The sequence below is a fragment of the Hemibagrus wyckioides genome, linkage group LG03 (assembly GCF_019097595.1).
Source record: "Hemibagrus wyckioides isolate EC202008001 linkage group LG03, SWU_Hwy_1.0, whole genome shotgun sequence".
NCBI lineage: Eukaryota > Metazoa > Chordata > Actinopteri > Siluriformes > Bagridae > Hemibagrus > Hemibagrus wyckioides.
In genome coordinates this window covers 25,405,919-25,419,015 of record NC_080712.1, presented here as the reverse complement: position 1 = coordinate 25,419,015, position 13,097 = coordinate 25,405,919, and the positions used below count along the sequence as shown (strand labels likewise).

The following is a 13,097-nucleotide window of genomic DNA, read 5'->3' as shown; positions in this document are numbered from 1 at the left end:
CTGCTACTGATGCTCTGTAAACCCATCATAACGGCTCTAATCTGAGGTGCTGTTAATTGGTGATTTCTGAGGCTGGTAACTCTAAATGAACTTCTCCTCTGCAGCAGAGGTAAATTTTGGTCTTGCTTTCCTGGGATGGTCTTCATGTGAGCCAGTTTCATCATGGTGCTTGATGGGTTTTGCAAATGCACTTGACAAAACTGTTCTTGCAAGAACTATTCCAGAACACCTGACCTTCGTGTCTTAAAATAACAACTGACTGTTTTTTGTTGTCATTACATATGGATTACTTAAGTCCATGTGTGTTATTTCATAGTTCTGCAGTATTGTTTCAATCTCCAGTATTGTTCTAGAATGTAACACTAATAATAGAAAAAAACCCACTGAATTAAAAGGTGTGTCCAAACTTTTGACTGGTAGTGTATACACACACACATTTTATATATGTGTGTGTGTATACACTACCTATCTGGTGGAAATGGAAGAAGAGACTTGTGAATCCTTTTCTCTTGCCCTCTCTGCTGACTCCACTTCAGCTTGGGGAGCTCGAGCCATGATTTCTCCCAGTCTGAATATGATGATGTTATTGTCTGCATCAGGCTCTAAAGAGAAGAGTGAAGAGTGGCTTCTAAAGACATGTTTTCAAACTAAGTTGGATTGGCCTGGTAAGCAGGCTACTGTCGTCAGTTTCTAAACCTGACATCAGGCCATGCACCACCTCCATGAAGGACGCACCCTTTCTTCCCAGTCAGTTTTGCCTTCTATGGCTCCTACTTACTCTTTAGCTCCATTTCATGGGGTGGTCCCTGCCAGCATGTTGTCTCAGGGCACCAGACATGGTGGAGACATGTTGAGGCTTATCCACTCTGTCAGACCATCTGGCAGCATGGAAACTTCTGCTGAATGTGTCTCAGTGGGTTCTAGACACCATAGAAAAAGGGTGCAAAATTCTCTCCTCCCCCTTTTCAAGGCTTGTCACACACTATTGTCTGACACAAAGCAGGTTTTGTTCCTCCAGCAGTAACTGTCATTGCTCTTTCAGAGAAAGGACAGGGGAGTGCATCCAATTTTAGATCTGCACAGTCTGAGACATACCCTGAAGTCGTGAAGGTTCAAGACGCTAATCCTCAAACTGAATGTGTCTCAAATCAGAGCTGAGGACTGATTTGTAACAACAGATCTGAAAGACACATACTTTCATATAGGCATCTGGCCAGAACACAGGATATTCCTCAGGTTCACAATTGGGGGCAAAGCATACCAGTATCAAGTTCTCACTTTCGTCCTAGCTTTGTCTCCATGCATGTTCACAAAATGCATAGATGCTGCCCTGGCTCCTCTCTACTGCACAGGCAAATAGATTATTGGGGCTCATGGCAGCAGCAGCCAACATTATTCCTTTGGGTCTGCCACACACTTTTATGAGATTTTATAGCTTGGACGTGGATGTAGATGCCCTTTCATGGTCTTGCTGGTGCTTTGTTTCACCACATGATCTCCTTGAGCCAATAGATTTGTGTGTTTTCACATAGCTTCAGACACTGCTTCCACAAAGAGGCGTTCCTATAGCGTCAAGCCAAGACATAGCATCTCCTTCCATACACAGGACTGGGTTACATGCATAACCAGTTCTTAATAGAAATTATTTTGTGTATAGGAGTTTATTTAACAGTGTTTTAAGTGTAGATTATTTAACACTTTTCCAGGTAAAACTAATAGCCAAATAGCTAAAAATGTAACTCTCAACTGTGTTATTGTCATGGACATGCCGGTCCCAGCCACACTACTGCGATCAGTCACCTGAGCTGTAATTGCGTCACCTGCACCTAATTTCCCGGCACCTATTTAAAGCGCCCACTCGTCAGGGACGATGGCGAGTATTGAGTCTGTTTAGTCACGATTCCCACATTTAAGCTTTCTGTTTCATGTGCCGGTTTAGTTTCGTTTAAGTTTACCTGCTGCCTGAGTTTTGCCTTCTGCCTGCTTCCCTCATTAAAGTTGCTGTTTGGAATTTCACTCTGCCTCCGAGTCCGATTGTAACAGTTATTTCTTTGAACTTCTTTTATTGCTATTTAAAAAAAATTGTGAGTAAAAGAAGGAACACTGGCATAGAGTAAAATGCTTCAATATTTAGAAAGTGTTAATATAACTCTGGAGAGTGTGGAGCTAAATAATGCCTGAAAAAAGTGTTGAAATCAACTGTGTGAGAGTTAATTCAACACTAAACTTTAAACCTCTGTATGTCAATTTGTATGCCTATAATGTGGCCAAACATTCAAGGATATGTAAACTTTTGATCATGGTTGTTTGGGTGATTTCAGTTATCATAAGGTTTTAAAAAAGAGTCAAACAACTATGTGATAAATAATAACTTCATGTGACCATTTATCCTTAAATAAGAAAAAACTATTTTGTATTATCAGTCATATTTTCCAAATAAAGGCAATTTTTTACAATTTCTTGCAGTGTATGCAAACTTATGTTTATGTATATAATTTAAACATATATATAAATACACACACACACACACACATACATACATACATATATATATATATACACACACACACACACACACTACTTACAAAAAGTTAAGGATATTCGGCTTTCGGGTGAAATTTCAGGATGCACCTAAAATGCACTATAACCTTTACAGGTGAACTTAATTTGACCTTCTCTACACTTTTGAATGCACATGTCCAACTGTTCAGTGTTTCAGTACTTTTTGCATAACTTGCTGTTCTCTAACAAGGTGCTTAACGGCAAAATTCACAACTGGTGTTTGATCCATGTTTGACCAATAAATTTTCTGGTTCAGTTAGAATTGGTATTTAACAGTCCTCTTCATCATGCTGTTCACATTTTGACATCATGAGACCAAGACAACACCTATCAACTGACCAACAGTACCTCGCCATTCAAAACAGGATGTTTTAGAGGGTAGTGGCCACTGAGCTTAGAGTGTCACAGAGTGTCATCAGCAGGTTGTGACAGATACAGAGATACTGGAAGAGTCACAGAAAGGCATAGAAGTGGACGTCCTTTGGCCACATCCCACGTTGATGACCGCTTCATTGTGAACAGTGCCCTGCAGAACCGGATGATGAATGTCACTCAACTCCAGGCACATTTAAGGGAGGTGAGAGGCACCCAAGTGTCACGTCAGACCATTCAAAACCGTTTACATCAGCGTGGTCTGCGTGCTAGACTACCTACATCATCTTGCATGGGCCAGGGAGCATTTACGCTGGGCCAGGGACCAGTGGGCCTCAGTGCTGTTCTCGGATGAAAGTCGATTCACGTTGAGCAGAAATGATGGCCGCCAATGATGTTGGAGACGTCAAGGAGAGCGTTATGCATCAGCCACTGTTGTCACCAGATGAGCCTTTGGTGGTGGTGGTGTTACACTCTGGGCAGGTGTGTCTACTCAATACAGAACTGCCCTGCATCTTGTGAATGGTACAGTGGCAAGCCAATACAATACCTGAATAACAACACAGGCCTAATTTCATCTTCATGGACGACAATGCTCCAGCTCATCCAGCACAAGGTCGCATCATTAGGGAACGGCTGCTGGAGGCTGGGGTACCTCAAATGGAATGGCCTGCACTTTCTCCAGAACTGAATCCCATAGAAAACCTATGGGATCAGCTGAGTCGCCATGTAGAGGCTCATAACCCTGCACCTCAGAACCTCAATGACCTTAGGGCTGCCCTTCAAGAAGAGTGGAATGCCATGCCTCAGCAGACAATAAGTTGACTCATGAACAGCATGAGACGTCGTTGTCAAGCTGTAACTGATGGTCAAGGGCACATGACAAATTATTGAGACATTGACATTTTTTGTTTTGGTATACCCACCACTGTTGTTGGCTTTTGTTTCAATAAATTGTTTGAGATGAGGAAATCACCATTGCATGCTTCTACCTAAATGCCCGACTTTCATGATATAATATCACTGTAATGTGAACTTTTTACATTTTCCATAAATTTCACCCAAAAGCCAAATATATATAGTTAGTACACCCCTCAAATTTCAGCAGTACAGCCTAAGTGATAACAGCTGTACATCATTTAACCATGCAAAGTCACATGTCCTATTCATCATGTTTATATTTTCGTCAGCTTGATAGGACCATACAAATGTGTGTATCTTATATTAGAGGATTTAAAACTTGGTGCTTTGAGTACAATTCACTCATACTGACCACTGGATGATCAACATAGCACCTCATGGCAAAGAACTCTCAGAGGATTTGAGAATTAGAATTCTTACTCTCCACAAAGATGGGTTAGGCTACAAGTAGGTTACAGTACAGTGGCCAGGGTCATATAGAGGTTTTCCAAGACAGGTTCCACTCAGAACAGGCCTCGCAAGGGTCGATCAAAGAAGTTGAGTCCTCATGCTGTGTGTCAGGTGCAGAAGCTGGCTTTAAAAAACAGACGCATGAGTGCTGCCAGCATTACTTTAGAGGTTGCAGAAGTGGGAGGTCAGCTTGTCAGTGCTCAGACCATATGCTGCACACTGCAACAAGTTGGTTTGCATGGCCGTCATCCCAGAAGGAAGCCTCTTCTGAAGCTTTTTCACAAGAAAGCCCACAAAAAGTTTCCTGGAGACAATCTGTCCAAGAGCATGAATTACTGGAACAATGTCCTGTGGTCTGATGAGACTAAGATAAACTTACACTATATTGCCAAAAGTATTCGCTCACCTGCCTTGACTCGCATATGAACTTAAGTGACATCCCATTCCTAATCCATAGGGTTCAATATGACGTTGGTCCACCCTTTGCAGCTATAACAGCTTCAACTCTTCTGGGAAGGCTGTCCACAAGGGTTAGGAGTGTGTTTATGGGAATTTTTGGCCATTCTTCCAGAGGCGCATTTGTGAGGTCACACACTGATGTTGGACGAGAAGGCCTGGCTCTCAGTCTCCGCTCTAATTCATCCCAAAGGTGTTTTATTGGGTTGAGGTCAGGACTCTGTGCAGGCCAGTCAAGTTCATCCACAGCAGACTCTGTCATCCATGTCTTTATGGACCTTGCTTTGTGCACTGGTGCACAGTCATGTTGGAAGAGGAAGGGGCCAGCTCCAAACTGTTCCCACAAAGTTGGGAGCATGGAATTGTCCAAAATGTCTTGGTATGCTGAAGCATTCAGAGTTCCTTTCACTGGAACTAAGGGGCCAAGCTGAGCTCCTGAAAAACAACCCCACACCATAATCCCCCCTCCACCAAACTTTACACTTGGCACAATGCAGTCAGACAAGTACCGTTCTCCTGGCAACCGCCAAACCCAGACTCGTCCATCAGATTGCCAGATGGAGAAGCGCGATTCGTCACTCCAGAGAACGCGTCTCCACTGCTCTAGAGTCCAGTGGCGGCGTGCTTTACACCACTGCATCCGACGCTTTGCATTGCACTTGGTGATGTATGGCTTGGATGCAGCTGCTCGGCCATGGAAACCCATTCCATGAAGCTCTCTGCGCACTGTTCTTGAGCTAATCTGAAGGCCACATGAAGTTTGGAGGTCTGTAGCGATTGACTCTGCAGAAAGTTGGCGACCTCTTCGCACTATGTGCCTCAGCATCCGCTGACCCCGCTCCGTCAGTTTACGTGGCCTACCACTTGGTGGCTGAGTTGCTGTCGTTCCCAAACACTTCCACGTTCTTATAATACAGCTGACAGTTGACTGTGGAATATTTAGGAGCGAGGAAATTTCACGACTGGATTTGTTGCACAGGTGGCATCCTATCACAGTTCCACGCTGGAATTCACTGAGCTCCTGAGAGCGACCCATTCTTTCACAAATGTTTGTAAAAACAGTCTGCATGCCTAGGTGCTTGATTTTATACACCTGTGGCCATGGAAGTGATTGGAACACCTGATTCTGATTATTTGGATGGGTGAGCGAATACTTTTGGCAATATAGTGTATTTGGATCAGATGGTGTCCAGCATGTGCTGCGACGTCCTGGTGAGGAGTACCAAGAAAATTGTCTCTTGCCTACAGTTAAGCATGGTGGTGGTAGCATCATGGTCTGGGGCTGCATGAGTGCTGCTGGTACTGGGGGGCTGCGGTTTATTGAGGGAAACATGGATTCCAGCATGTAGTGTGACATTCTGAAGCAGAACATGATGCCCTCCTCTCAAAAACTTGGCCAAACAGCAGTTTTCCAACATGATGACGACCCCAAACACACCACCAAGATGACAACTATCTTGCTGAGGAAGGTGAAGGTGATGGAGTGGCCAAGTATGTCTCTAGACCTGAGCCCTATTGAGCACCTGTGGGGCATCCTCAAATGGAAGGTGGAGAAGTGCCACGTGTCTAACATCCAGCAGCTCCGTGATATCATTATGGAGGAGTGAAAGAGGATCCCAGCAACAACATATCCAGCTCTGGTGAATTCCATGCACAGGAGGATTAAGGCTAGATAACAATGGTGCTCAGAGAAAATATTGACACTTTGCACACAGTTTTGACATGTTCACTTAGGGTGTACTCGTTTTCATTGCCAGTTATTTAGACAATAAACTCTGTATGTTGAGTTATTTTTAGAGGACAGTACATCTGTACTGCTATACAAGCTCCACATACTCTAAAGTATATCCAATTTTCATTTCTATAGTATTGACCCTTGAGAATAAATGAGTGAGTACACCCCTTTATTATTTATTATTATAAATAATAAAGGGGTGTACTCATGTTTGAGATACAGATATATATATATGAGACCACTGCAAAATAATCAGTTTCTTATGTTTTTTTCTTACAGGTGCATGTATTGGTGAGATGAACAGTTTTGTTTCATCGGCATCATAGTCAGCAAATCCAAAATGTTCCCACACCACAGATCTGAAAGACAGCGGTGCTTCCTCGTATTTCTGTCTCACTTCACCGCTCGCCATGGTTAGAGTCTGAAATCTGACACCAGCATCGCAAGCATGGTTAAGGGCCCCTAACTTTAGCGATCACTGATTGGATATTTAATGTGTCAGCGTGAAGACATTCAGTACAGGCAAACACAAACAGGCAGTTCAGAGAGTAATAAAACACATGGAAATGATTATTATTTCAAGGAAAAAATGGAAAAAACGCGGTTTACATACACGTATTGAACCGTGGAGGTTGTACTGAACAGTTCAATATTATACTGAGTATTGTGGCATCCCTACTCTCTACCAGTTTTGTTGGGTAACTTTATACCACTCTTTTTGCACAAAAGCAAACAGCTCAGCTTTGCTTGATGGTCTGTGACAATCCATCTTCCTCTTGATGACATTCCAGAGGTTTTCAATAGGGTTCAAATCTGGAGATTGGGCAGTGGTCTTTTATTTTTTTTCCAGAGCTGTATATATTATATTCATAAACATGGTATTTAAAAGCTTGAAGTTGTGTTATATATCCCCAATGAGCAAAGTGGCAAGGAAAAACTCCCTGAGATGATATGAGGAAGAAACCTTGAGAGGAACCAGGCTCAGAAGGGAACCCATCCTCATTTGGGTGACACGGGACAGTAAATAATGTAAATGTTGATAATGTCCTTTTTTTCAACAGTTTATAGTCACAAGGAACTGTGCAACCAAGAGCTCCTCAGGAACTTAATCAGTACATGATCACAAGCATACCAAATTTTCTCTCTCCCTCTCATGCTACTCCTGAGCTCCAAGAGTTCCTGACCCCCTTTGCTTTTAGATCTGCCTGATCAATCACTTGGAGGTGCTCACTGGACTACCTGGAGACACATGGGCTGCTGTAGATAGCACCAATTCTCCAATTGGCGGTGGCTTTGAAATGCTGTCGCCACTTTCGGTTTTGCACTTGGCATCTAACGTTTGATGGCTTCAGCAGGAAAAAATTAAAACTATAATAAATTCAGAAATTACACTGATGCTCATATTTATAAGTTGCTCAAAGCTCCTGGTTACACAATTCCACATGATGATATACAGTTGTAGAAACGACATTATTAATAATTACATTCTTTGGGGTCACCATGATGAGGATAGGTTCCCGTTTGAGTCGGGTTTCTCTCAAGGTTTCTTCCTCACATCATCTGAGAGTTTTTCCTTGCCATTGTTAAATGTTATATCAATATGAATTATGTTAATATGAAATATGTTAAATCTGAATTTAATTTTTAAACTTTAAACTTTTAAACAATTTTTATTCTGAATTTTTATGTTTCTGTAAATATGTATTGAGAGAATGTCCACTGATAAAAGCACTATACAAATAAAATTAAATTGATCTGAATTGCATGCAGGTGCATTGCATGCAAGTTCCAGGTTTGGGTGCACCATTCTGGATGTTTTTCCCTGTTGTCGAGAGAATAGATAAGAAATATAGAAGAATAGAAATCTATCAATCATATTCTTTTTCTTTTGTTTTCGATACACTGGCGTATTTCCATAGAGCTGAGTCTTATTGCCTGTTTTGACCATTAACAGGAATCCTGGGTCATTTCGCTGATGTTCTTTCAAGTTCTCACACACTGCAACACGATTATCTTTTTGATCGTTCATCGTTCAAAATGGGTTATGAAAACTCGGCCAATGCCAATATCTTGCATTATAATCTATTGTACTGAACTCCATGATATGTCAACAATCAATCGAGATTACTTTTAGAATTTACTGTACATTTTCCTTTGCTCAAGAGGTGGCCAAGGTATGATGAAACTTCAACTGACAGCCAGGTAATTCTGCCTAAATGTAGCAGAGACGTGTGTGTGTGTGTATGTGTGTGTGTGTGTGTGTGTGCGCGTGCTATAACTTCATGTTTTCATGTGTTCAGTACTATAATGTGGTGATTTGGTGTTGTGATATGATTTTGCCACAAATGCTGATATACCAGTATGAGAATTTTATGGGTTTATTAATGTTAAATGTTTATTACATCTCATAATATAAGCAGTACTTAATAATAGATATATATCTATAATATAGATTTATGTTAACTCTATTGTTTTTGCTACATAATGTATATAATGTTCAATATGCAAATGTATTGCATCTAAAATGTGATATAATTCATCATTTCACCCATAAAGTTAGTAAGCACAGTTCAACTACCAAGCAAAAAATCTAGTTTAATCGGCTCTGTAAATGTTTCAGATTAACCCTTTGGTCTGGAGTGTCTGATGGCCACACAGTTGTCTATTCTTTAAGTTCAGTTCCTATGTGTACTTTCCAGATTGAGAGGACATACCTACCATAATGTCATCTTACTAACTGAAGTAGATCAAATTAAAAACTAAAATTCCAAGGAAATGCTGAAATTTATCTCTGAAATTAAGTAAATAAGAGAGGCTTTGACATTAATTCCTCAGTATTATCTGAATAAGGGGCTGTGTCTAATTACAATACTGCTTTAGAGTGAAAATCAATAACCAAGTACTCACACTGTCAAATCCTCCAAGTCTGTGCACCAGCCTGTAGAGTTTAAAGAGGTTCAGATTTCTGTAGCCCAGCACTGGTCTTTTGTTTATGGGTGTACCTTGACAGAAAATAGTTAGAAACTATTAGTAAACTGCGTAAAACATGATTGCATCAACAGTTAAACCTTCCTGGCACACAGACCTTCTAAGACGAATAAAATGATTTAAACAGATCTAGTCCTCCCTATTTTACACTGAAATATTGAAAGAGTTGCATTGTGAAAGTTCTTGTCAGAAAAAAAGAAAAACTTTCGTTCACTTATCTAAGTACATAAATTTCGCCTATTTATGGATCTATCTTTTTTTTTAAAAAGCTCAACTAATTTGGTGCTTAGTCTTGCGGCAATTTTGCTACATGACTCGTGGTCAAACCACAGATCGTACATAAAATCAGTGCAGCTTATTAGGGATATTTTCTAGTCACTAATTAGCTAAGAGCTGATAAGAAGGGTAATGCATAAAATCATGTAGATATGGGCCAGCGGCTTCTGGTAATGTTCACTCAACCATCAGAATAAGGAAAAAATGTGATATTAGTGATTTTGACAATAACATGGTTGTTGGTGCCTGATGGGCTGCTTTGAGTATTCTATAACTATTGATCTCTTGGGAGTTTTACACACAACTGTCTACAGAGTTTACTCAAAATGGTGCAGTAAAGAACAATAACCAGTGAGTGGCACTTCTGTAGATGGAAGCTTGTTGATGAGAGTGGTCTTAATATATGCAGCTGGATGAAACACAGATGATGTCCAGAAAATCCTACTGAAACAGCTGATTAATATTATGGATTTATCAGAACCACTTCATCATCTGATATCTTTTGAATGTGATTCTGAATGTCATTTATTAATTCTGAGCAGTCATACTCCATCTGCACACTTATAAAACAATGTTTTCATTTCCTTTCTTTATTGAATTTCTTTAGTTAGGTCACATTAAAAGTGGGAAAATATGTAACGTTTAATCAAGTCTTTATATCACTAATATCAGGTTTTCTACTGTAAAGTCAGGACTCTTATTTCAGCCATGTACCACAGTATATTGTAGCCAAAGTTAAATAATAAATATTAAAAGTGACCTCAGTGCTCTGCTTTTAGGCAGCTACAATCAGATTTTATTTTCTCTCTGGGCATTTTGGCTTCAGCAAGTGAAATGAATTGCAGAACATGCCACTTCTATGCCTTTTTTTTTTAGGGAGTCGGTCTGAAAGCAGACAGCATATCTCTGCACAATTTCTAATATTGTTTCTTTTGCTAGCAGTCACTATCAATAAATACAAGGGAACTAGTTCCATTGGCAACCACATGCCATGAACTGAGGTGGTATAATTTGGATCATGAGCATTTCTTCAGTTTCTCCAAACTCTTTCCATTATTCTTGTACAAGCTGTCTGATCTATCCTTTTTTTTTTAAATAGACGTTTGAAAAACCTATATTTAGTATAATCTTCTCTAGATCGATCACTTTAAAGCAGATACACCTACCTCTTGGAGGGTTTTTTCCAATTTGGGCAATTGTTTTGCCCAATAAAAGGTTTTTTTCCACTAGGGAAAGAATTTTGCTGCTATTTACAGTTGTTTTCATGGTCTTTCAGGCCTTTTGTTGTCCTTTCTTTTTAAAAATGCACCAAACTGATTTGACCAGACCTAATGCTTTTACTATCCATTTATACTGAACTCTTACTCAGTATGGTTGACAGCTAAAGGAATGATAACTTTGTCAATGCCCACATATTTATGTACAGTACTTGATGTACATAACAGCAACAATAATAATACCAACTGATATTCATATTGGGATCTTAAGCCCAAATGTCATCAGTATAGAAAAAAAAAAACAAAGGAACAAGCCTAATTGTTTCAATAAAGTTTAGAACATACTGTAATATATCTTTTATTAAGACAGCAATTATTGATAGTGCTTACCCCTATCCTCCATGAATTTGTAAAGCTGTTGGAGGAAATTCTCCCTCTCCTCTGGGAAGGGCTCCAAATCTTCCTGAAGAATGTAAAATAAATTAATTTAAACAAAATTAATTTAAAAAATAAGGGGCAAGAGAAGGAGTAGAACAGACTTTTTAAAATCAATTTATGTGCCACCTGAAAGAGTTATAACGTATATAAGCATGTCTTCATTACTGTACAGAAAAAGTATCTAATTAAATGTGAGATTATTGTGATGAATGAATGAATAAATAAATCCACGTCAAAGCGTTTTCCACTTTTAAGACAATACAGCAATTAACACAGTTCAAGGGAAAAACAAACAAACATTTTAGGAGAAAAAAAATTAATTTTTTTGTTTTTTTTTAAAACTACACCTTTTGTAGTAAGATGTGTAATTGAGCTCAGAATGAAGCAATTATATTCAAACTCATGTCAAAAGTAATTACCATACATACTGTATGTCATCAATAAAGTCATTTTGATATACCCAAAATATCAGCTGACCAGTTGTTTTGGTAGAATTTTCCTGACCTCTTCCTTTAAACTCAACTGCTAAAAACCATGGTGCACAAACGCTTACAAAGCATGCATGGGATCTCTGAGTCAAAATGACCTTATCCATCTCCCCAAACTGATGAGACCAGTGTAGAACTGTAGAATAATTATAAAAACATATGTTTGACGCAAAAACAAGACAGTTTATTCAAGTCAATTTATTTGCATAGTGCTTTTAACAATGGACATTGCCTCAAAGCAGCTTTACAGAAGTATAGAAACAAAGAAGTCATAAAAAAAGTCATTGTTAAATTAAAGTTACTATTTTATCCCCATTTTATCCATAATGAGCAAAACTCCCTGAGATGATATGAGGAAGAGACCTTGAGAGGAACCAGGCTCAGAAGGGAACCCATCCTCATTTGGGTGACACTGGACAGTAAATAATGTAAATGTAACTAAATAATGTTCTTTCTACATTATTCCTTGCTAATAATTCCTAATTCCTTGCTGTTGCAAGCTGACAGATGTAATGGCAGATCTGTGACACTGTGATAGTCTCCATGTGGCTCTGTCCACGGCTGTCTCCTGGTCACAGGCTGTCTACACAGATCCAGGCAAGTCCGGAAAGAAGAAGTGGTCACACTGGAAACTCTGAACACTGGAAGTGGGATGTATAGTTTGACAAAGAAAGACAGAGAAAGACAGAAAGATATTAAGTATGCTTGGGATCATGTGATGTTTAAAGACAATGTAGATAATGTGTAAAGTGCAGGCAGGGACTCCAGCAATGACAGCAAAACTAAAAGGGAGAGCCAGAAGGTGACAGACATGAAGGCTTCCTGGGACATAAGGCGTCCAACCACTTCACAGTCAGCAAACCTGAGCGACTTGCGAGGGGGGTAGGGCAACAGCATCCAAACATCCCAGTACACCAAACATTTTATGCCCATGAACCTTCTAGATCTACTCCTTAACCTATTAAATACTATACCTTGAAAGCTTGATTAAACAAATGTGTTTTCAGCCTTGACTTAAACATTGAGACTGTGTCTGAATTCTGAACACAAATTGGAAGGCTGTTCCATAACTGTGGGGCTTTGTAAGAAGCTCTGTCCCCTGCTATAGCCGTTGCTAATTGAGGTACTACCAATAACCTGCACCTTTTGATCGAAGTATGCGCAGCGTATCATAATCAATGCGAAATTTGACTG

The 13,097-nt window shown here is 39.8% G+C and overlaps 1 protein-coding gene across 8 annotated transcripts in view; it reads right to left on the bottom strand.

Annotated features, from left to right (window-relative positions):
• The window catches only part of arid4b (AT-rich interaction domain 4B), a 123,144-nt gene that overhangs the window by 32,552 nt on the left and 77,495 nt on the right, over positions 1-13,097 (bottom strand). For all 8 annotated transcript variants that reach the window (XR_009204036.1, XM_058384367.1, XM_058384395.1 and 5 more), the window contains 2 exons: positions 11,368-11,440; positions 9,404-9,498 (listed from right to left, as the gene is read on the bottom strand). Coding sequence is in view for 7 of the 8 variants with exons in the window: in XM_058384367.1 (XP_058240350.1) it covers positions 9,404-9,498; positions 11,368-11,440 (168 nt within the window). In the remaining variant the exon portion in view is untranslated. The remainder of the gene's footprint in view (positions 1-9,403; positions 9,499-11,367; positions 11,441-13,097) is intronic.